This window comes from Solanum verrucosum, unplaced genomic scaffold (genome assembly GCF_900185275.1).
Source record: "Solanum verrucosum unplaced genomic scaffold, falcon-dt-bn FXZP01000049.1, whole genome shotgun sequence".
Classification (NCBI taxonomy): domain Eukaryota; kingdom Viridiplantae; phylum Streptophyta; class Magnoliopsida; order Solanales; family Solanaceae; genus Solanum; species Solanum verrucosum.
Window position 1 is genome coordinate 9,916,958 of NW_026020221.1, and position 26,106 is coordinate 9,943,063.

Genomic DNA, 26,106 nt, shown 5'->3' on the forward strand with positions numbered 1-26,106 from the left:
CATTTCGGGTGCTTTCAAACCCTTTCTGAAATGCTAATATGAACCCCGAAGTGTTTTTCAATTGATTTACTATTTTAATCTTTTGAAATTAGTTGTGGCGACTCTTAAAACTTCGTTTCTTTTTAAAACAGAATGACGACTCTGCTGGAGACTTGAATTGGGTTCTAACCTTCAAATTAAGGGAAAATACATTAAAAAAACCTCATGAACTTGACACGAAAACTTACTTTAGTACTTCAACTACACGGGTGTTTATATACCCCCTAATCTCATTTAAGGTGAATAAATACCTCCCTAAGAAAACAAAACCAGTCGCACAGTGGCAAGTATATTACACACGCGCCAAGTCATTGCCATATCAACGCCACATCATTGCCACGTCAGAATCGTGTTGGTATTCAGTTTTAAAATTTTGTTTTTTTCCTTCCCTTCTTCTTCTCTCTCCCATGTCAGAAATCAATTTTTAAACTTTAATTTTTTTCCCCTTCTCTCTCCAATGGATGCACTACCTTCCACCTCCATTAGTATTTTCTCACTTCTTGCTTGATTATCATTAATTTTCACTAATGACTTCTCTATTTTCAACCTCAATATCTTCTAACATTTTCACTAATTTCTTTTGAGAAAATTCTCATACATTTTCTATCAATATCCATTGATGTGAGATTGCAACAAATATGGACCTACATTGAATTTTTTACCGATTTATTGCTCTCTTTGGTATTAGATGACAAATAAATCAACTAAAAATGTAGATGAATTCGACCCTTTATTAAAAAAAAAAACAATCTTTTCCAATATTCCATCTTCAAAAACCCTTATTTTTTCGTGACATACAACAATCATAATTTTTGAAATCATAAAAATGTGTTAATGAAATTTTCTTTAGTTTGACAGAAATCTCAAGTTTGATCGGAACGAAGTTTAATAATTTTTCTCTCTTTAGTAGATCTAAAAACCAAAAAAAAAATGAAGATTAAAATGCAGGTGAGGTAAGGTACAATGGGGGTGTTTGAAGAAGGAGAAAGGGCGAGATAAGGGGGTTCAAAATAAGTAAAAAGGGTTGTGGGGGGGGGGGGGGGGGTTGCAACAGAAGAAAAAGGGGATTAGGGGTGGATGGGTTTGGAGAAGATGAAAGTAGGGGTGGCGGGGTGGATGATTTTTTTTTCTTTTTTAATTATATAATACATATATTAGTGGGACCAATTTTTTAATAAAAAAGAAAGACGCGCTTAACTATTTTCTTTATGCCACGTCAGCATTAAGGAAGGTATTTATTCACTTTAAATGAGATTAGGGGGTATATAAACACCCGTGTAGTTGAAGTGTTAAAGTAAGTTTTCGTGCCAAGTTCAAGGGAGTTTTTATGTATTTTCCCTAAAATTAATTTGTTTGGCTAATGTTTATTTGTTTATTTGCATATTTGTTTAAATTTCCACAATTTTTAAGTTGTTGCATTCATGGCATGACATATATTCCGTCAAATGACACCTATTTTTATTTTCCACTTAAATGACGATTATGCAGGTCACAGTCGTTCGTTAACCAAATTGTTCTTGGGACACCCTGACGAATATAGTTGGGTACTGGATAGTCAACGGTCGTTAACTGTCCTAGCCCTAGTAGTCCGCTTGGGTCATTGATCCACTACAAAAAAGTTCACTTCTAGTCAAACTAGTGTAGAGCTAAACTCAATCCCAAAATTTAGCACATTGGTCTAAGATGACCCTACACTTAAGGCGTGTTGGGCCCATTAGAAAGAGCACCTTGAGTTCAAAACGACCCACGACCTAAATGGACAATGATATTTATATGTTTAAATTTGAAGGATGTATACTCCGTTTGACAAACCATTGTCTCTTGGTGTAGGGAGTTTAATAGTTTGTTCGAGTCGAAAAAGGATTAAGTTTCTATTTCATCCAATTCGGAGATGGAAAGAAGTTCAAGATCAAAGTACTTTCCATGGAGGCATAGTTTATGATTGTACCCCTGCGCGAGATTGATTATTTTGTATCTCATTTCCCCTATTATGTAACCTCATTCAATTTATTCGTAAAACTTTTATAAATTTGGGTTTTGGGGCAATGGAATGTTTCAAATGACGTATACATCCCTCAAATTGTTAGGCCTACCCTTGGCACAAAAGGGTCACATATCTGTTTAGAACGCGCAATAACTGTTTATGTGTTATAACTGCTTGTGTTATTATGTTGCTTTAGTTGGACATGTTCTAGCATACTCTTTTTGGAAATTTTCTAAAAATCCCTAAGCACAAATATCAAGTCACTATAAAAAATGCGTCCAAATATTTTTCGAGTCTTTCGTTTCCCAACAAAATTTGATTTTCATTTTTTTTTTCAAATCTTACTCGCTCATATCAAAAAAAGATTCACCGTCTCAAATCGAAAGAGACTCAAGAGTCGAAATACTAAGACTTGAATTCTCCCTCGTGAGATACGTAGGCAGGCTTTCGAGGTTCGGTCCCCATTTTTGAGAAATTATGTTTTACCAACTCTTGCAAGGAGACTAGAGTTTCATAATCAATCGAAAATCAGAAATATCAAAACGACCTTGGCTCCACAAAAATCAACTTTTTTGATCCACTAATTACAAAGTCAAATAGACAAATTCCTGTTTATTTAGTTATTTTTCTATATCGGTGGGCCAGTTTATCTTTAAATGAGGCAACTCTTGTGTGTTTACACCTATGTGTGATACCTTGTACTATTTATCACCTTCAGGCACTATCACGTTAATCTTTTGAGTTATTTTTCATTTGTCAGGTATTTAGAACTGATATGTGTTGATAAGCTGACCGAACACCCGTACTTTACAAGGTCCAAAGCTTCTAAAGCTTCCTTCTCTAATCGAAGTCTTCTAAAAGGAAAAGCCACAATGGTCGACAACAGTGAAGAGATTAGTCTGACCGAAGTTGCTATAGTCCAGCCCTCTACCACTGAACAAAATGAGTTGATCACACAACTGATGCAACAGGTTGCTGAATTGAAGGTTGAGATCCAGAAAAAGCAAGATTTGTCAAATCCGGGTACCACTGCCAACATTCCAGGCAATAAAAGACCTTCACTCTACTATTCTCCTCTGAATTCAAGTGCAGAACATCTCATTAACCCACCCTTTTAACCCAGCTCAAAATCCCCCCATCATTAATCTAATTGCCTCAAATCCCCATCACGCCTCCGCTTCCTACCAAAAGCCACCTTACCCTCAAAGTACCAACCCTCAAACCTTCCCTCCTCCTCAAAATACCAACCCGCAAGCTTGTCCTCCACTTTAAAGCCAAAATGTTAACAATCCACAAACATTTCCCCATCTCCAAAATCAGCATACCAACCCTCAGACATTCCCCCAAAATTACCAAGCCTCTCTAACTACCCAGAATCCTTCCACCGCTCCACCCAGACCACCGTGATTGGCACCCACACTAATCCTCCGGTGGGAGAACTAATACTACAACCCAACTAAGCAGCCTTAACCAAGATACTATGCATTTAAAGATACAGAAACAGATTTAAATGCAGAAATTATATAAAGTTCCCATAAACTCCAAAGGTTTAAATAAGCTAGTCAAATTAATGCGAAAGAACAACCCTTAGATCCTAAAAGTCATTGTACCAAAACATCTAAAAGTGCAAACAAGTCTAAGAAAGGGGCATAACCCCAACCCAACATAAGAAGTATCTAAACAATACACCCTAAACAATTAGTGTGAGTCCGAAAAGAGTGGACTTAAACAAGAGAGATCCATGGCAGCCTGAAAGAACTGGCTCACCCTTGAATCCCATCACGTTTAATAGTCACCTAGCTAAGGTCTATCAATAGCCGCCTAAAAATGCCTTGTACTCAACAAAGAACAAGCAAGTGCAGTATCAGTACACAACCATAGTTTACTGGTAAGATCACGCGGCTATTCCAGTAAGCGAAATATATATAAGCAGTCACAACAAAGTAAAACACGTATATACAGAATATATATATATCAGTTATCATTTCTGGAGAAATGTACAATTTCCACATTCTCAATAACAAGTATATCAATTGTCCTCTCATGGAACCTAATTCAATGGTCCTCTCATGGAACCCACACCCAATCTGCTAGTGTATCGGTACGTGGTACCCGATCCAAGTTAGTGTGCCGGACGAGACACCCGATCCCATATATGCATCGAAACGTGGCACCCGATCCAAGTTAGTGTGTTGAAACGTAACACTCGATTGATTCAACAAGCCACAATCACAATCACAATGTACATTCTCATAATCATACAATCAAATGTTGATTCATGGCATACAATTATTCAATCATACTTATTTACGATTAGTGTGATCAATAATGCAACATTCGCATACATATACACATTAAGATGAAGTAATTACTAACATACAACACACCAACATGAAATCAAAACCATCACCTACCTCGAAAGAAGCTTGAATTCCCTAAGAAACTTGATTCTTCCCTTTTAGGATTCTTTCCACTTGTTTTTGGTCTACAGACAATCAATATAACGTGAGGATCAATAGACAAGACCTAATTACCCGGATTATAATCAATAATATCAACCCTAGGCCAAACCCTTGATCCCCATACCCAGATTAGGGCTTTTTCCACCATAATTCCCAGATCAAAACCCCTCCCCAGCGATAATTAACCAGGAAACTAAGTTTTACGGATTGAAAAATGGATTCAGGGAGTAAAAACCTTACTTTTGGTGCTAGAAGAGGTGGAAAACCTTCAAAAAGCATCCTTGGGTTGTTCCTTAGCTCTCTAGATCGAATGTACAGAATAATACTGTTTTGGGGTTTATTTTCGACTTAAGTCGTGCTTGTCCCGCTATGGCGGCCCCGCCCTGGCAGAATTAATCCTACCCTGACGGCTTGCACGCAAACAGAGAGTTAAATTAAGAGTTTCAAACACCCATTTCACAACACACCTTCAACCCATGACACTAAAAAAATATCCGTTCACGCTAAGATCAGTTTAAAGAGTTCTACTCGCCCGAATTCAATTCTGTAAAGTCGTAAAGTTTCCTTAACGTCTTAGTTATCTACTTATATGATCAAACTCATAATTAGGTCTCTCATTATTTACCATATTTCCCTAGACCTCACTGACTCTGATTTCATCCAAAACAGAACTAAGTTAGGAAATTCCAAGTTACTACCAAAAAATTTTCTGGCCCCAATTCTTTCTCCATTGGCTTTTTCCTAACAAAGGAATCAGGTCGTTATGGTAAATTTGCTTCGTCTCGTGAATCGTAAAAAAAATATTATTTAAAAAATACAACTATTTTTATGGGTTTTGAATTCATTAAATAAAACCTACTAAAAATGAAATAAGAGGTAAAATAAAGATTAGACTTAAAATAAAATTTTAAAAAAAAAGTTTTCACTCGAGGAGGGTCAAAATTGTGTGTATATGTTGTTTGCGTAATCAAGACACAACTTTCAATTCAAGTGTCTACGATCGTACAATAGTAATATAACCCAACCAAGGGTTGGAGTTGAGTCCCAAGGGAGCGGTTTCTGAGAATTAAGAGTTAAGCGCGAATATGCTAAAGTTAACCATAGTTAAAAACATTATTAAGTAAAAACATAATAAATTAAGGGGTTGACACAAGTGTCAATTATCAAATGAGGGGGGGTTTAATATTCAACTAGTGAACAAAAACAGCAAAAATATATGGATGCGAGATAGGGAGACGGGATTCTTGGGATGTGATAGGAATATGGGATAAAATATACTATTGGGTAAATGTTATTGATAGTAAATTGTTGAATATTTGTAACTAGGCTAGCTAGACTTTAGTGGGGGTAACTTCTCTCTCGAACAACTTACCCCGAATCAACTCGGTTTCTCTCGAACACCGAGTTGCAGAACTTAAGCACAGCCTCCGCCTTAGCACATTCACTATCTCGAGTTGAATATGTGGGGAAGGTCTAGGATTCACTCTCTCGAGTTGAACCCACGACAACCCAATAACCACCGGCTATCGATTTAGTAGTCTTAGTTTTAAAACCTCTCTCTCGAGCATGCCAAAAACACTAAGATGAAATCGTATTTGCAGCTACAATCCCATTAAGTTCAAACACAACTACTAAACGAAATCACATTTAAACAGCAAATAGACTAACAATAAGCAATACCCAACAGGAAATTTAACCCATATTCACAAAATCACAACCCAAGAATTGGGGCTTTAGCTAGACATGAAAAAGAGATAGAAATTAATACCAACAAGTGTTTCCATCAAGTGGGTATGATAGAAAATGTCTTTAAACACGTCTAGGATGAAGATTCTTGGATACCCACTTCCAATTTTTTGGAATTGAAAACCTTCAAAACCTTCAAGTTCAAGAACAATGTCTCTCCAAAAACTCTAAGAACTGAAAATATTCTCTACAACTTGATAAAGTTCTTGATTGATTCCTTTGATTCGTTCATTCATTGATTCTAAGCTACAGAATTAAATAGGTATTTATAGTTTTCAAAGATTTGTGTTGCGAAGGACCACTCGACGCAGTTAGTCGGGATCAGCGATGCACTCGGCGATCCGCTCTTTGGTCTGGTTCATCGCCTTTCAGCTTTTGCCTTCAGCATCTTCGCGTTTTGAATCATTGGGCGATATAGTACAGCTTCGCGAAACTGCTCGGCGACGTGCCGACTGCTCCTTTTCATCGCCGACTTGATCTTTTCCTTTAGGGCTCAGCACACTGGAACATTAGGCGAGATTAAGGCCATTCGGCGACTCGCCTAATGCATTAGGTGATCCTCGGGCCTTCTTTTCTTCATCTTTTCAGCCGCCTTGTTCCTTTTTGCTAAGTAGTGTCGATGCTCTGCCTCAAACTTCAAATACCTGAAACTTAAGGATTTACATTAGTTGTTGAGACAAAATATGCATTTGAGGACACTAAATCTATTAAAATAAAGCCCTAAATGAGTCCAAATTGTGGACTCATCAGTATACACCAATTGAATGTAGCCACCTAGCAAGATTTGTTCCTATCCTTCGTGTAACAAACTCTTGAAATTGTCACAAGCACTCACTGTGGATAGATTTTTGGCGAAATGGTCTGATAGACCTTTGTACTTTTATAAGTTTGTATTTTGAATCCTTTTACTCTATACTTTATCAACTAGACCCTTAAACTTCTTAAAAAACAATATTTGAAACCCCTCTGACAATTGACCAAATCTATGTAGCATAAATATTGTTGAGTTGGAAAAATATGTGAATGCACTTGCTTCCAAGCGCGTAAATACACTATATTTTATTTTAAAATATTTTTTTATTAAAAAAACTTATTTCCTCTCTTCTTCAACAAAATATTTATCTTCTTCTCCAACACTCTCCCCACCCCTAATCTTAAACTTTCTTCTCTTCTTCAACAAAATCACCCACCACACCCATTCTTTTTTTCTCTTCGAAATCACCCGCCATAACCTTTCTTTTTCTTCTTCAACCCATTCTCCTCTTTGCAACAAATCAACACCCCGCCATTAATTTCTTTTTTTCAGCCCCCATTTTTCTAAAGTCTTAATGTTTTTTTATTTTAAAAGTTGAAACCATTGTTTATGTTAGTTAGATTTAAAGAGAATGTATGATATGCATTAACGTAAAGAGTGATGGTGACTATTGAAAAAGTTGAAAACTCCATTGATAAGCTTGAGAAAGCTTGAAGAACAACAAATGGTTCTTATGAATTTGTGAAATTAATTCAAATTTGTGACCGGGACTCGTTGGATTTGTGCTAGTGAACTTGTAGTTGAAATTTCAAGTCAAATAAAGAAGAATTTCATCTATTTGGCATGAATTTGGTGTTCAAATTGTGAGCATATATGAGGATTGAAGAACATGACTATTTAAAAATTTACAAAAGTTAAATATTTGATTTTTTATGTGTCATTGAAAAATGACATGGAATTACATGTGTAAGAAGTTGGATGACACACACAGTGATCTGATGAGAAAGGGATTTAAAATATAGTATTTTTAAGAGTTTAGTTGACAAAGTATTGAGTATGAGGGTTCAGAATACAAGTATAAGGGTCCATCAGACCATTTCACCTAGATATTTTACTCCCACGGTCACACTTGAGCCTAACCAAAAAAATCCTCTCTATTACTATGTTACTCAATAATAGAGGAAGCATATTGTGAAATTACATCATATCATCATAGATTATTAAAAGTGGGAAGAAATAAAAGTTGTATTACCATTTTATTGCTACACTAATACAAAATATTATAAAATAGTAATTAATTAAATATCATCATATTATCATATTATCATCATATCATATAATACTAAAAGTGGAAAGAAATAAAGTTAAAAGTTGTATTACCATTTTATCCCTACACAACTAAAAATATTATAAAATATCCAATCAATTAAATATTATTATTATATGAACACAAATATAATATTAGTAACTTTTAGTAATAAGACAATCAATACTAAAAACTTTTGATTTTCTTGTGGTAAACAAGAGTCAAACAAATGCATATCAGTTTTATTTTAGCATGCACAGAGAATTTTAAAGGTTGCAAAAACTGTTTTATATATACACCAAATTCATGATATTGTATCTTAATAGCCATTTTTTGTTAATTGAATAATGCATTAAAAGAAATAAATGAACGGTTATTTATTTTCATCTTCTCTTAAATATTCACCTTCATAACTCATATCTAATAATTTAAATTGATACTTTTAATATTTATAGCTCTCATATTTTTCATATCATAACATTCAAATATTTAATTTAAAACTTTAAGATGTCTTTTGATATTCCTCCATATTTATCTATATATAATTTTTTTTTGTTTCACTCCTATCCAAGGTTATTTCTATCCATTCTATATTTAAAGTAGCGCAATCTTATATCATTATTGTACCATCTGATTCATGCTTTAGTTTGACTCGATAAAGAAGCCTCTTAAATTATGATTGGTTATAGAAGAAGGTGTCGACAAGTACTCGAAAAGTTATGTACTAATTATGTATTTCTTTTTGTTATCTATTTAGTATGATTAAAGTCTTAAGAAAGAAGTGTATTGTGTTTGTTGTATTTTTTTCTTTGTTTATTATTTTGTATTTCTTCTCTATAGATTTCTTTAATTACTTTAATCTGAAACACAATGCACATGTCCAGATTCTAGTAATCATGTAAGTAGAGGGCATATTTTTCTTTGTAAAACAATTGACTCACATAAACTCCCTTTGCACGACACAAAACATATATTCCATGGGAGAACATATGTGGGTGGATGATTCACAAGCAATAAAGTAGGTATGCTTCTAAATCGATGTATGCAAAGACCAAAAATACAGTTACACATCTAGGTTAAGACTCATAAAAATTCAATTATAAAAAAAGTTCAGGCAAATCATGACTTATGCAATTACTACAAAATTATATTAAGTTGAGTCCAAGTCGATAAAAGCATATGTACTAGAACCACAGGACTCGAGGGGTATTTTATACCTTCCTCTAGTCAACAAAGTTTCTTACTTGATCTTTTGTTTATCTAGATAAAAAATAAAGAAATCATTTTCTTTTAATTAGGAATTGAAAAGGTCACTTGTAACATCAAAACTTAATTCTAAGTGGTGATTCTGAATAAACAAAATAATCCTTTATCAATACAATCACTTTAATTGGAAAAAAATCCTTTGTTTTTCTTAGATAAAAGGCGCATCCCAGAGAGAAAAGAAGGGTGTGACAACTCTATCTTAAGTCTAAGAAATAGGTTGTCCTAGATATTATTTTATTCAATGAATGTGTTACCTCATGCAATAGGACGGGAAACCTTAAGGCATTTTATCTCCTATAAATAGGGTGGAAGTCAAGCTAAATTCTAATGGATATACATCTTCGGTTGGTCCAAAAAGGAAGTATGTAGGAAATGCAAATCATAATTAACCCATAGACAAAAGAGAAAAAACTAATTGTATGGCGTACAATCATATAGATTCAGATAAAATTGTGTAGTATTAGTATCTAATAAGGTTCCTAAACCCAAATTATATAATTTTAATGCTGAGAAATCACTGGAGAAGTTTCAACTTGATTAATAAAACTCATAACATTTTTTGTTGTAAGAAATACAAAGCTACACATTGTCAAATACAATCCCCTCAATGTGATGGTAATTTAATTGTTCCACTTGCTTTGAGGATTTGTTTAAATATTTGAGTTATGTGTAAAAAGAAGGAGCAAATTATATAAATTTTATCAGTTTAGGTCCTAATTAGTAGGATTCATGTTAGCTTAGAATATTACTTCCTATATCATGTTTCGTTCTTTGGATACATGTATCATGACTTGCTAGATACATGTATCCGACAGTTAAAAAAAGTGAGATACATGTTTTATTATTTTTGAATTAAATGTGTGTAATTGTTATCCTTAATTAAAGGAGTAATTGAGTATTAACTAAGAACTCTAATAGATTTTGGTCTTTGAATACATGTATCTGAAGGTTAAAAAAATCGAGATACATGTATCCGATGGTAAAAAAATTGGAGATACATGTTTTATTATTTTTGAATTATATGTGTGTTACTATTTTTCCTTAATTGAGGAGCAATTGAGTATTAATTAACAACTCTAACATATTTATGGATTCCCTAGCGTATCAACTCTAACAATTTTTTTCAAAAATAACGAAATCATAAACCCAAAATAATTCTCTAATTGTAATTCTTTTTTTCTTCTTTCTTGTGATTGTGAGTTTATGTTTCACAATGACGAATATCACCATATTGTTGAGGCATTCGGGGTCATGGATTTTAGATTGTATTTTAAACTAGGACTACATCCTTAAGAAGATGAATTTGTTCTGAATGTGTAACTGAGTTTGTATCCTTAAGAAGATGTGTTAGAAACCACATCTTGCACTGGATGTGTTTCTGAGTTTAGTGATGTATCTGTTAGTAGAGCTTCACATAGTTTTTTTCATTTTTATTGGATTGTTCGTGTGCTTAGATCTATTCTCAACTTGAATGTCAGCGGATGAAGATTCAGACCCTGCAATGACAAAATCTTGAGTGAAAATAAAAATATCAAGTTCATATCTCATAATCATAATGTATATTAATGTTAATGTGTTGTACCTTGATCAGACATGAAAGAACAAACAAAATCATACTATGTAGGACCTAATTTGCAAAAAAAAATTAAAATTGAAATTTAAAACGACTTGAACTTTGTAATAGATATATGAAAAGGAAGAACTTTATCCTAGATACATGAGAATAATGAAACAAAGTTACAAATCCTACATATAATGTCGAATATTAATATTCAATTTTGATAAACACTAATAAAACGTGATTTGAGAGAAAGAAAGAAGAGAGAGATGGTGGATGGTGGAGGACCTGGGGGATGATAGATATTGAATTACTGATGGATAATGAGTTTTTTTCGGAAGAGAGAAATGTAATTCACCATTAATTTAGGTATTTAATTGTAAAGATAATTAATTAATTTCATTTTTAAGAAATTTGTGTATCTAATTGTATCTTTTAAAATATATGGTATAAAATATTAAAAGTAGTAATATAAATAATTGTTAGAAATTAGAGGTAAAATAAGAAATAAGAATGAAATAGAAATAATGAAAATTATATAAATTGATTATTTGGGAAAACGAAAGAAATGATTTATATTATAAAATAAGAATGAAATAAAAATAATAATATAATATTGAGGAGAGAGAAGAAGATTATTTTTTAGAGAGTAAAATAGAGAATTGAGGTGGAGTTGATTGTAAAAAATAGAGAATTCTATATTTGGAGAGTAAAATAGAGTATAGGATTGGAGATGTCCTTAGAGCCCGTTTGGCCATGCGTTATGAAATCATGATATGGTATCATGAGATGAAATTGAAGTTTTGTTTGGACATGCGATATGAATTTTTTGTGTTGTATATTTTCTCATAAATATAAGAATCTCATAAGTTGTAAAACAATTAAAATAACCCCAATTTTTTATTCAATCTTACCAAATAAACAAAATTTTATAAAATCGCATAATGAATTATTACAAAGCTATTTGTTTCCCATTTAAATAACTGTTTCATCAAACTTAAATTCAATTAAAAAAATTGAGCATAAATTGTAGTGAACTAGTCTTTAATATAATTATCCCACATAATACGGACAATCTCCTCACGTTGAACTTGCATTTTTCGATCATGTGACCGAGAAGACGAACCAACATTGTTACTTTGAGCCATTTGTTGGTCAATATTATCATCCGCAACTATATTTTCATGCTCATAGATCATAAATATTTCATCACTCCTTCTCACAAATAATTATGTAACATTGCACAAGTTATGACAGTTTTCACTTGTGTGTCAATATCATAATAGTTCATGCCTTGTTTCAGTATTTTGAATCTATTTTTCCAAGCTCCACAAGTTCGTGGGGGTTGTTTTAACAAATATATACTTGTGGATCAATTTTTGTGTTTAAAAATTTTCAAATCATGATATGGAATTCTCATATAATTCCATATCATGATTTTTGGAGAATATGGTATTCCATCTCATGATATGGAATCAACGTGAAATCGCATGTACAAACGCTGATTCCATCTCACGATTCCTTACCATGATATAGTATCGCATGGCCAAACGCCTACTTAGTATATAAGGTAGTGATGTATGTCTAATTAAGTAGTTTTTCCAAAAGGACAAAATGATAATATTTAACGCCTACTTATCTATATAAAGTACTTTTTTCTCATTTTTTAAAATTAAAATAATTTTTGGTTCTGTGGATTGATTTTTATTTTTATTTTTGAAAAAAAATGAAGATGAATACATGTTTAAATACAATTTGATTTTCTTATACTTTTTTAAATATTACATTTTTCTTAATGTCTAAATGCCTATTAAAAATCCTAGGACAAACCATATTTCCATTTGTATGCACATGCTTGGTTTATTGACGAGCCACCCATTAGCATGAATTGTAGTCAGATGTCTGAAATTTTTTTATTTTTAATTAGAGGTTATGAGTACGAATTCTTAGATTTGTAAATAAATTATATTAGGAGGTCGCACTTAGAAATAAGTTTTGCAATGAGCGAATTTAAATTAGTCGAGCTTTGATACTGATACCGGACATGTTGGGCAATAAGATATACAGAGGGGGTATATTTGGAATATGACACCAAAAATTTCTGCATATGTTTCACACTCCTCCATTGGTCTTCTCCACTGGCGCAGACTCGCAAAGTTCCTCCTCCCTCATTTCCAGTAACTCTCGAAGATCTCTGTGATTTCACTTCCATTTCGCTAGGTTACTATGTAATTACACTGTTAACAGTTTCTTGTTTGATTTTTTCTTTACAGGAATGGCGAAAGTTTTAGGATATCTGGTACTAGCATTGTCCGCACTGATCTGTGAAGCGGCAATCTTCAAACCTATCTCCGATTCTCACCGATCTGCTGCATTGGAGTTGTTTACTCCCGCTCATGGATCTTTGTCGAGGTTTGATTAAACCCTTACTAAAACCCTTCTTTCTCTGGATCAGTCAACTAATTGGAATCAGCTATATGAACTGGAAGTTATTAAAGCTTGCATAGACAGAGCTTAGTTCGATATGTTTCCCGTGAATATATCATAGCGTATGTCGGAATCATATTTAAAGCGTGCCATATATTTGTCTGTAAGAAGGCTACTTTTTGGGGCCTCTCATGTGAGTTTAGTCCGCTGATCTGTCCAGATGATGTGAACTCTTCACTGTTAAATACTTAATTGGGTGATGATAGTATAGTTCTAGGCTTTGGGATGGCTGGTAGACTGAAAATGGAATCTAGAATACCCTATACTGTTGTCGGTATTATCATTCAACTGCAATTGGGATTTTTGATTCTTCTTCAGCCTTTCTTTTTCGGGAAGTAAGGTTGAGATGGTTCGGGCATGTGATGATGTGGAGGTGTGTGATGTTGGCTACGGATGGATTCAGGAGAGGTAGAGGTAGACCGAAGAAGTATTGTGGAGAAGTGATTAGACAAGACATGCTGCAATTGTGGCTTACCAAAGACATGATCGTAGATAGGAAGATGTGAAAGATGTGAATTAGAGTGGAATGTTAGTGGGTAGGAGTGTGTCCATGCTAGTAAGCAGGAGTGCATTGTCTTGGTGCCTTACTAGTAGTCGTAGTGCTATGCTTGTAGTTTCTTGTTTTTTGATTTTGTTGATAGTTGTTTCGTGTAGTTCGATGGTAGTATTATTTGGTTGTAGTATTGTTCTACCACTATTTGATGTTTTGTTTACTACCTATTGTCTCTTGTACTATCATTATCTTTTTTTGAGTATGTTTTTGTCTTGAGCCGAAGGTCTATCGGAAACAACCTATCTACCTCTCACCTCTAAGGTAGAGGTAAGGTTTGCGTACACTCTACCCTCCCCAATCTTCACTCTATGGTAATACATTGGGTATGTTGTTGTTGTTGTGTTGTTCTGCCTTTCTTTTGTGGGGTTGGTCGGTTTAATTTCACAGTCTATCAGGAAAACGTGAAAATAACTACAGTATGTTTGGGTCACATAAGAGTTCCAGAATTATGAACTATATACATTCTATAACTGAAGGATAGTATTAATGGACAATGAGCTCCAACTATGTGTAGTCAGTTTAATTTTTCGTGTTTGGTAAGAGTAATTTAAGGGTAACATATTGTTGATTTATGGGTAGTTCCTACAAAGGATTGGACTAATGACGTATACAATACTTGAATTCTTGATATAGATGCTACATAGTTGGTTCTCATCCTTCAGGGACTACGAGTGTAATAAGAGCATCCGTCGACTAACATTGACTAAACAATATTTTGTATATTTTATGTGCATCCAACTGTCTGTGTTAACATCATTCACCTATTAAAAAAATTGTAATTGGCTCCCAAGAAAAATCCCTCAGTTTCCAGTCACAATACAACTTCATGGCTGGCAATAACTGTGTGTTCTTGAAATGTAAATGATGCATGTCATTGTTTCTTATGTCACCTCTCCAGTTTGGAAGAAACATATGAGGCCTTAAGGACATTTGAGGTTCTTGGAATTAAAAAACAGCCTGACCAAAGGGCTGCTACATGTGCGACGGTGGTGGACACTCTGTCATCTCCTACTTCAGCATTGAAAGATCTGTTCCTGGCATTAAGAGTCAATGGGTTATTGAACTGCGAGCTTAACAAGAAGACATTCGCAGTATGTTTGAGCTGGATGAACTGTTTCGATATACTGATTGAAAACCAATTTAAATGCATTATATTCACTTTTCTCTCTTTTTTTCCACAAGGGCATAGCCCCAAGACTTAAGGATGCTGTGAAAAGTGCCAGCTCACTTCTTGACTACTACTATTCAGTTGGAAGTTTAGTTCTTATCAAGGTAATGCATGGGAAAATGCCTTTGTTTTCTTTTCTACTGTAATTATTAGAACTGATATCCTGATTCATTAATGGTTCTATCACCTCAAATCCTTTGAAAGAAAAAAGAAAAGCAGAAGCGTCTAAATATAGCCATTCTTTCTGCTTGAAATTGATAGCATCTGTGGATCTCGTGATCTGCTTATGTATACTGTGTTCTTCACAAGGACATTGTATTTAGTCAGGAGTGATTTCTCTGTTCCTCACATATCATGTTCACTTTGTAGGGCCTAAATTCTGATGTGGATGTACATCTTGAAAGTGCTGATTCAGTTGTCCGCGCCATAAAGGTTTCATCTTATGTTCCACATTTGCACTACTACTGGAGTTTTGACTCTTTTTCTTCTTTATGAGGTTTTTTGACATGACATTTGGTATTCTTGCTGACAGGCTCTTAGCCAAAGTGATGGAAGGTGGCGTTATAGCTCCAACAATCCCAAGTCTAGCACTTATGCTGCAGGTAATTATTCTCTATTTCTATTTCAGAGAAAGCCAAGTCTCTGTAGGACAACTTCCCTAAGGTTCTTAAGTACATACACAATATTTCTGGAAATATTTTTTGATAAAGCAATATTTGGTTAATGCTTGTGGTAAATAGAATGCCTGATTTGGTTAGTCTTGTTTTAAGATCTACAAAGTTTATATTTTCTGGAAACAACAAAAATAGCTATTGGTTATTCAAAAGCCACTCGAGAAAGCATCCCGGAAAGAAAAGCTATCTTTTCTAAAACCACACAAAATTATTTTCAGGGTTTTGAGAACTTTTTGAAGAGAAACCTAACTTGAAATAATCATTACAGTGTTTTCTTTCTTTTTCCTGATAAAACACTTTTTACAGGAATTGCACTTGAGAGCCTGGCTGGTGTCATTTCATTAGCTTCTTCTGAGATTGATCAATCTTTGGTGAGTGAAATTTGTCCTCTTTATCATCCTTGAGGAGTTTAATTCATACTTCCTCATCATAACTCATAAGATGGTCTTGTTTTGCTACCTACAAGCTTGCTATAAATGTAGTTTAGCTTGCATTTTATGAAGAGCCCATGAGATTAATGCAATCACCTCTTTGTGGTGTTTCCTTCAAAATGTGGCTCTATGGTATTCTTTTTATTGAGATTTTCTATGTCACAAGTACACTGGCCATCTTTTTGACACTTCTAATGTTGGTCTCGTTCTTATGAAATGTCATCCTATTTCTTTCGTTCCAAATATGTCAAAAATGATATAGTGGTGTTGTCCTCCAAGTGGCCCCCGTTTTCTTTTTGGGCCAATCTTTAGGACTTCCCAAAGAACAAAGAGAACCAGTCTGTAGTTGTGATACAAAATTGCAATGTAATAAAAGGTGATCTATGTCCTTACTGGACTCGTTAGACTAGTAGGACTAACCTAAAATTATGTATCTCTTTCTTTGAAGAGTATCTGTCTATAATATTACATCACACATTGCCCATGTTTCTTTCCAATATACATGCAAGTAGACACCAACATAACAAGAAATATTAAGGGAGTAGACTATCATTTCCGTGAAGAATTGGCACCAAAGGTTGCTATGTACCAAGATTGATGCAATTGTATTGTGTAGACTACACTTGGTGATGAGATTATTAGTGTAACTACCAATTAATTGATGTCTCATTAATGATGATTATAATGCTTCCATAAATGAGTGGATCAAGGCTTTAGGTCTTTGAATTTTCTAAACATTTCATTTAATCGATTGCACCTCTCTACACTTTTTTTTTTTTTTGAAATAGGTAACTTTATATTCACACAAAAGAACTCATCAAGAAATTGATGAGGAGGGATTTACAAACCCCCAGGGGGTGCCATCATTCTCAAATCCAAAAACAAATTTTCAAAAATTTACAATTGGCCTATAAACTCCACTACACTATCTACTTCCCCCACTAAATCTTGCTTACACCAAAAAAACAAAAGACTAAGGCATTTCATCTTGATCATCTGGGAGCTGCTTGACCTCCCCTCGAAGCACCTTCCATTTCTTTCTTTCCATAGTGTCCACCAAATGCAAGCAGGTACATTTTTCCACCAATCTTCCTTTGATCCTCTCTTCCCAATTCCTTGCCAGTGTGTTAGTACCTCAAAAGTGGTTCTGGGCATTGTCCAATTAACCCCGAGTCTACAAATGAACATGTTCCACAGATCTGTAGCCATCTTGCAATGCAAAAATAAATGGCCATTTACTTCAGCCTCTTGTTCACACATATAGCACCTTGAGCAGATCTGTATACCTCTTCTTTGTAGCACTTCGTGGGTTAGACAAGCTCTTCTAATTACCAACCAAGTGAAGCAAGCAACTTTTAGAGGGATCTTAATCTTCCATATTAATTTCCAGGGCCAAAATGTTGTCAAAGAGTGGTTGGTGTTTCTTTCCCAGTAACAAGACTTTACTGTAAAAACTCCCCTACTATGCAATTTCCAAACTGGTTTGTCGGACTCTGCATTGATGCCAAGGAACAGGTTCAAAGCCTGAAGTAAGTCTGCTACTCTTTCAACCTCCCAATCATTTAGAGCCCTTCTAAACATAAGGTTCCAGCCTTGAGGACTCCACATCTGCGCTATAGTGTCATTCTGTTGTAGGCTAATAATGTACAAGTCAGGAAAGAGTATCCTCATTTTCACATCGCTTAACCAGATCTCATTCCAGAAACTGATCTTCAGGCCATTCCCCACTCTGAAAGTCACCTGCGCATTGAAGTCAGTCCACATTCTCCTAATAGTTTTCCATACTGAGCACCCAAAAGTGCCATTCACCTCTTCAGTTATCCACTTACTCTGTAGGCCATATTTCTCAGCTATGAACCTCCTCCATAATGCTGTATTTCAATGGATTTGGTTATTGACCTGGGGCAAGTATCTTCCTACTTGCATATAATCCTATCTCTCTTGACCTATTACTATATTCTTACGCGAGTAAAAGGGCTATTCGGTTCATGAAGCATCCCTCATTCACACAGAGTCTAGAGAAGGGCCGCAACCTAAGGGTGGTGGGATGTAGGCAGCCTAACCTGATGTGATTCCACGATTTTCTTACGGAAATAACATTAATTAAAATGCTCTAGTGTCATGTTCAATAACGGACTACATAATGCTCTTTAGTACTTGGTATATCCTATTGTCAACATAAATTGAGCCAACTTATCTAGTTGTCTGTATCCTACCCTACTTGGATTTTAAGTAAAATTATTTAAGTCTCTTTTCTGTTCGCTGTAGGATTCCATAGACAAATCTAATTGATGGCCAATCTAATAGATACATAAGCAGAAGTTGGATAAATAACTTTGTAACCCACTTTCATTTTGATATATAGCAAGAAAAGTGTGTTGTAAAATAAAAATACATGTTGACTTCCATCATATTCCTTGAATAAGGAAGTTCACCAAACTTGAAAGTAAGAGGGTCCAATATCATAATCCTATTGAGGAAAAACTCTTTTAGAGAGGCTTTCTTCATAAATCCTCTCTCTTCAAATTCTTGCCTAAAATTAATCCTTGAAATAGGGAAGAATTCTTTAAATATGCGGATGGTGGAGATTCTGTAGGTAATGGAACTCAGGTTGATCGTAAGCGCTACATGACCACATGCGACAGTGTCTAGGAACTAGGCGTCTCAAGTATCTCTGGGGCCTAGGTGCTATACTTATCTGAACTTAGTCCCTTCTTTCAGCTCTTTCATGCGTCCATCTTGTTTGCTCCCATACTGATTTCTTGGGTTTCTGTATGGTCCTTCTCCAGCTGAGTATCTTTCAAAAAACAATAGAACTTTGTTATTAAATCACACTAGCAAGTCACATTTGAAGCATCAAGCAAGTGTAGATTCCAAATTATCACAAACAATACGAAACAACATCAAGAACAATTGCAACTTACTTCAAATTGGACATGAGATACTCTCTTTTATCCATAGTTTAAGCCAGCATGCTGCGAGAAAAGCTACATTCAGTGCATTGTGTTCCAAATGTAATTAGACTTTACCTTTTTCCTTTCTAATAATCCAAGTAACACATTTCACCACAAATTTTACCCACGTATTCCTAACAGCTCCAAGTAAATCCATCCTTTTTTTTTATAATGACACCGACGAGGTGTGATATCAATGACATCATTTTGAGTTGTCAAGATAAAATTGGTATTGAAGGTCAGGTGGACAGCAGCTATTACTGAAGTGGGTTACATTGGGATGTATTTTATGTGACCATTTGGTCACTTACAAAAAATGCAGTTATATGGTTGACACTAAATGTGAGTTTAAGTTTTACACATTCAATATTTAACTATAGAAACAACAACATACATACTCAGTGAAATCCCACAAAATGGGGTCTGGGGAGGGTAGCGTGTAATTTAACTATAGAGAATGATTAACAAAACCATCTTTGATTGCCTTCCTTTTCCTGTGGGTTAATTATCCATGGGTGTAAAGAGGTGCCAAATGGGATTAAGACACTTTAATAATGCATCTCATGTGGTAGTGACCTCTGTAGCTTTTTTTCTTATTTCAATATTTTTGTTTTCTTTTTCGTTAAAAAGGGATGAGGATACATAGTTATTTCTTTGAGTTAACATGCATTCAGGAGTTAAAGCAGACATCAAAATCATTATCTTGACATTGAGTGTCACTTATCAAAAGTAAAGATCCAACATTTCGTCTTACTTGATTTGAAGTTTATGTCGGTGTCTCAGCTTGACCGTTATGTCAGGTTACATGCTTAAGTTATTGCATACTTTACTTGGTTGTACCTAATGCCATTAATCTTCTGATTTTTGTTTATTACCGCTCACATAATTCTGTGTAATATCTTTTGTATTTTGTATTCAACCCCATATTTACTGTGCATTGGCAGATTAGCATGGTGAAAAATGATATATCGAAGCTTCTTGATGGTCTAGAGAAATACGGTATATACCTCTTTTTTTTCTCTCTTTCTGTGAGCTGGTGGAGGTGACAATTTATAACAGAAATTTCAGAAGTTCCCTTTGTTCTAATAAAAGAACGTCTATGATAATATTGTTGTCATATCATATTACAGATGATGGAGCCTATTACTTTGATGAAAAACTTGCTGATGCTCATGGACATCAGGGTCCTCTCTCAGCTTCATCAGCTGTAGTGCGTGGGATTACAGCTTTTGCTGCAGTGTCTGCCGAAAATTTAAATGTATGTTGTGTAGCACATGCCATTTTCTTTATCTAATTTGATGACAGTCATTCTTGATGATACTTTCCTTTATGATGTGCAGCTTCCAGGTGACAAAATTCTAGGTTTGGCAAGGTTTCTCCTTGGTGCTGGAGTTCCTGGAAATGCGAAGGACTTGTATTATCAAATTGAAGCATTGGCTTCCTTGGAAAACAATAGGTTCATAGCAATATACTTTGTTTTCACCTTTTCTGATTTTTTATACATTTGCTTTGTTTCTGTAAAATGTTGTGTTTTTGGCTTTTTGCTGGTAGAGTTTAGATGTAGCATCGTTGCTGCAAGCAGGCCAGCACCATTTCTATACTTACATATCAAGCATTTTTTGAAATGCAGGGTCTCCATTCCATTGATATTATCACTCCCGACCAGCGTTCTTTCGTTGACTAGAAAGGACCAGCTTAAGGTGTGACGTTTTTGATATAATTCTCTTGAATTCTGAATACATCACTCTATGTTTCTTTCATAATTGCTTTCCTTGTATTCCTCAATTTTCGGATTTAGACTATAAAGTCTTTGAGACTATATTTTCCAGTTTTGGGTGCTTCTTTAGTGATAACTTGAGAGTTGAGACAGAGATCTACAAAAATAAGATTCGGAGAGGGTATGCTCTAGACGAAAATTAGTGGCTTCAATAAAAAGCATCAAAATCTGATGCTGTTTTAAGCTAAAAAGTCACTTAACATATAAGAAAGGCACATAATGAAAACATAAAATAACTAAAAGAAAAGCCAATATAAGGGTGGAGGAATTGGAATGCTGCAACCAGTATGTCAAGTAAAAACTATGTATCACGTCGCAGACCATATTAATTTTCTTTATAAAAGATATTATTAAATTTCTTGAGATGGCAAAATGCATTTCAAGTAACTAATTCAAACATATTAACTAGTTGTTTTTCTGTGTAGTGCCACCTTTTTCAAGCAGAGCGCTCATCTATCTTTTAAATATCTTAATCTTATTACGAAAAAAACAGTTGGTTGAATTTGCTAAGACACCTCCCTCATTACCTCTGTCCGATCGCCCAATCTCTGTATAAGCTAGACAAAGCCACAACCTGCTTTGTGTCTAGTTGCAATGTTTTAACATGATTCATGTGTGCCTTTTTTTAACAGTTATTCCTCTGAGGAAAAATGTGATGCATTCTTTCTTGTATCATGTGTCCTGTTATCTTGGTGCTCTAATAAGTTTCGCCAGCATATCTGAAATTGATGGACTGTTATTGATACAATTAGGTAAGCGTAAACACTGTTTTGGGGGCTACTGCACCTTCTCTGACAGTCAAACTCAAGCAGATTTTCAGCTCTGGTTCAAAGGATGCCTCTGTTATTGATCAGGTGCTAAGGGGATTTTGTTTGTGATCTCGTGCATAAGATATAGCTGTTAATAATTTCTTTGAAAGTAGTTTTAGCATCTCTGCTTGCTTTGTGAATATTTGTCTGCCACCATGATAAAGGATCTCAAATTTGACCATAAAAATGCCGTGCATTACTTGGATGCTTTGCCCAAAGACATTGATGTTGGCAGTTACATTTTCACTTTCGAGGTATGGCATCTTCTTTTCCTTGTTAAAATTTTCTTCCTGTGTCGATCTTCATTTGACCAATTTATGTTCCTTTCCTCTTGATGATCTTGTAGATTGTTCTTCATGATTCAGAGCACAAAATGATCTATGCCACTGGGGGAAGAACAAAAGCACCCATATACGTTACAGGAGTTATTAAAGTTGATAATGCAGAGATTTCTGTTCTTGACAGTGATCTTGGGAATATTGAAACTCGTAAAAAGTAAGTTCTTTTCCTTTCTTATCCTTCTCATCTCCTTCGTGATATCCATTTTGAGTTCCCTCTTTTAATCATTGGCTGCTCTTTTTACCATTTCTGGCACATATTAGTTATTTATTGTCAATGTCATTAGTGGAACTTATTTCTGTTTCAGGTAGGTGATACTGTCAATTCAATATATAAGGAACATAGATACATATTTTTCTCTCTTTTCCTCTTGTTCTTAAAAGCTATTTTGTTATAGTATTTATTTTGTATTTTTTCAATTACAACTGGCTTTTTATTCACTTCTACTTCCTGCATATAGTTGCTTTCAATAGTTTAATTTACTTCTGACAACTGGTAGAGGTTCAAGGCTCATGAAAGTAGAGTCTCTACGGGAGCTGTGAAACCAATTTACTGAACTGTTATTTAAGGACTACTTCTAAAAGTTTTAATAGTCAGAGTTTCTTTATCATTGATAAACTTGGCATTGTCTGCCTAATGGTTGATTGCAGAACTTTTTAAGTTTTCAGTTCAAAAAAGTTATATAGCTAGTTTGCAAGAATGCTCATAAAGTTGTAATACTTGCTGATTTGACTTGAGATTTTACTTGTTCGTAGTTTGACCTTTCCATACTTTGTTATGACTTCCTTGCTGAGATTTTTTTTTTTTTGGAAATTGGCGCTGGAGTACATGTAATGGTATGCCAGTAAATTTGGTGAAGTTTGATGCTAGATTGGCACTACCTATCTTCGCTTTCCATTGAACTTGTTTTAGCTTGAAAACCTGGAGAGTGCATCTCATCTTTATTATCCAACTTTACAAGGCACAAGTAAAGCACTGAAATTAGTGTTCTAACTTCTTTGACTAGCCATGTGGAATCGTCTTCTATTATTTACACAGAAATTGTATGCATTAATTTTTTATAAGCCATCATTAGTTTTTCTTTTTTCTTGGGGGTGTTTCATACAGGCTTGATTTGGCTGGAAAGAACTCCATCTCTTTATCAGCAAACCATCTTCAAAAGCTACGGTTGTCATTTCAATTAACTTCTCCTCTTGGGCATGCTTTGAAGCCACACCAGGTTGGGATCCTGATTTATGTGTTCAATAAGTTGCACTCGTTATTATCCAGTTGGTGGACTTATGAGATGTTCTGCAGGCTTTCCTCAAGTTGAGTCATGAGAGCAAGGTGGAGCATATCTTTGTGGTCGGGAATTCTGGGAAACAATTCGAAATAATACTAGTAAGTTCTGAAATTTTTTTCTGCACTCTGTTGCTACTGCTTAACATAATGTGGACGTGTTTTGCGAGTTCAGCACAAACTCCAATTCCAAGAAGAAACGTGTGCAACTGCCTCTAACTCCAAAACTGACATATTTAAAAAGGAGCTAACCGCTGAATTCTTAATTGGCATTCTGTCTTGTAGGATTTCCTTGGACTTGTTGAACAGTTTTTCTATCTATCGGGTAGATATGATATTCAACTTACTGTTGGAGATGCTGTAATGGTATGTATGGATCCCAACTTCATTAAAGCTGCATAGAGCGCCATATTTTGGTCAATTTTTGGGCAAAAACATGCACTAAAGAAATTTGGATATTGGATATTGGATCTGAAACATTTTGTCGTATCTTGAGCTGACCAATTTGTTTCCTCCAGGAGAACTCGTTCTTGCAACCGTTGGGATCTGTTACATTAGATTTGCCAGAGGCTCCAGAGAAGGCAGCACGTCCACCTCCTCAGGCTGTTGACCCTTCCTCTAGATTTGGACCCAAGGCAGAAATAGCTCACATTTTCAGGGCTCCAGAGAAAAGACCTCCGAGCAACCTTTCTTATGCATTTCTGGCCCTTGTTCTTGTGCCATTCGTTGGATTTTTGGTTGGGGTAGGGTTTTTCTCTGAACCATGCTTGATTTTCTTTTTTTAAATAAGTTAAATGTAATGAATAGCAGTGTCCCCTCCCAACACTTAAAAAAGACGAAATATAAAAAAAAAGAAGAGATAATAGCTGTGGGATCAAGCTCCAATAGAGCCAAAGAAAGGTGATTTCCTCCCATCTATCTATGCCTTGGTAGGTGGAGTTACCCGGTACTTGTACTGATGGGGTAATATGTACCTGGTGGATTAGTTTTGGTGCACACGATCTTCCCTTGACACCATTGTTAAATAGAAGAAAACATAAGAGATAATAGCTGTATGATTGGTTGTTTCTGTTTCAGTTTGTTGTTATGCGTTGGCTTCAATGTGGAGCTTAACATCTTCTCCCTTGCCTGAAATGCCTTTGTTGTGGTTAATTTATCGTGCTTTCATGTCTTTTTGAAGCTTTTGAGACTACGTGTGAACCTGAAGAACTTTCCAACAGCATCAGCACCTGCAGCATTTGCCATTCTTTTCCACCTTGCCATTGCGGCTGTTCTATTACTTTATTCTCTGTTCTGGTTGAAGGTTTGTCCTTTGGTTTCTTTTTTGCTTCCTGTATATCATTATTATGCTCTTTTCTTCAAAAGCGACTGCACTTGGTCGCAAAGACCCTTTTTTAGTGGGTTAATGGCTTATGAGATTGAAAACCTCTGTTATGTATAGTTTTTTTTTTTTTTTTTTTTACTCTAGTTTTTATAAAACATTGGGTGGGGGTTTGTTTTTTTGGTGGGAGGGGGAGGGGGGGGGGGGGATAGGCTCCCTGTCCCTTTCTATTTTAGCTGAGGAATATTGGTCATTTAGTTCTGCAGAGGATACCCTTACAAGTTACAAATCCTCATAATTAGTTATAGGAATTCTGCAAGGTCTTAGAAAATGTCCTTTTTAATAGCTAATAGGATTAACTGAATCTCGGGATTTCTCTTAAACTGTAGTCTACTGCAAATGTTTTAATACAAGATTCAGGGCATTTATCAAAGGAGAAATACAAAATACATGTGGTTCTTTTGCTGCCACTGACATTGGTGACAGCCATTCCTTTGTCACAACTGCCACGTTAGTTGTTGAAAAATTGTAGCTATAGCAGAAGCGTCAAACTCTTCACTGTAGCTATCATTTGCAACACTTGTACCAGGCAGTTTGTTTGACCCTTTTTTAAATGGTGATTTGGTCCTGATTCTGCTTATTATCTAATGCTTCTTGATAACTGGTAGATCAATACTTCTAAGCACCGGCAGAGATAGAAAACTAGAATAAGGATCCATTGCCTACTCTCTTCAGCTTAACATTTTTCAATTGACAATGAAATCCTAAATGACCTGCCATGGGAAAAAAACTGAAGAGTGTTCAGCTGCCTTTATAAATCTGTGGAAGGCTCTAATTCTGCAAGCAGATTTATTTGTTAGACAAAATACTTTTGCTTGCTGACTCATATTTTTTTTGTTTTTCTGCGTGCAGTTGAATCTGTTCACAACACTGAAAGCGCTTGGATTCTTAGGGACCTTCTTACTGTTTGTTGGACACAGAACCCTTTCTCATCTGGCGTCCACATCTGCCAAGTTGAAATCTGCCTGATTTAGATAGATTGATTTAGCTAACACCTATAAATGTGAGGAAGCAGGGTTCTTCAAGAGAAAAGAGGGTCAGATATATGCATATCTTTTTTGTAGGACAGATTATTTATGACATAAGTGTATCGGATATTTAGTCCACAGTAATTGTGAAAAATTCAATTTTGATGCTGCT

The 26,106-nt window shown here is 35.0% G+C and overlaps 1 protein-coding gene across 1 annotated transcript; it reads left to right on the forward strand.

Moving 5' to 3' along the window:
• The first annotated feature begins 13,315 nt into the window (after positions 1–13,315).
• LOC125831138 (dolichyl-diphosphooligosaccharide--protein glycosyltransferase subunit 2-like) lies at positions 13,316–26,106 on the forward strand. The gene is made up of 19 exons (XM_049510320.1): positions 13,316–13,527; positions 15,054–15,246; positions 15,338–15,427; positions 15,693–15,755; positions 15,856–15,925; positions 16,304–16,368; positions 20,327–20,381; positions 20,513–20,640; positions 20,723–20,838; positions 21,013–21,082; positions 21,912–22,013; positions 22,133–22,222; positions 22,315–22,463; positions 23,415–23,526; positions 23,604–23,687; positions 23,871–23,951; positions 24,104–24,328; positions 24,766–24,888; positions 25,819–26,106. The coding sequence occupies exons 1-19, from the start codon at positions 13,391–13,393 to the stop codon at positions 25,933–25,935; spliced, it is 2,070 nt and encodes a 689-aa protein (XP_049366277.1). The 5' UTR covers positions 13,316–13,390; the 3' UTR covers positions 25,936–26,106.

Excerpts from the sequence above, each read along its gene's own strand:
- LOC125831138 (XM_049510320.1), top strand. The coding sequence starts at position 13,391 with ATGGCGAAAGTTTTAGGATATCTGGTACTAGCATTGTCCGCACTGATC. Across the intron at positions 15,428-15,692 it reads GAAGTTTAGTTCTTATCAAG|GGCCTAAATTCTGATGTGGA; the intron begins GTAATGCATGGG and ends TTCACTTTGTAG. Across the intron at positions 15,926-16,303 it reads GTCTAGCACTTATGCTGCAG|GAATTGCACTTGAGAGCCTG; the intron begins GTAATTATTCTC and ends CACTTTTTACAG.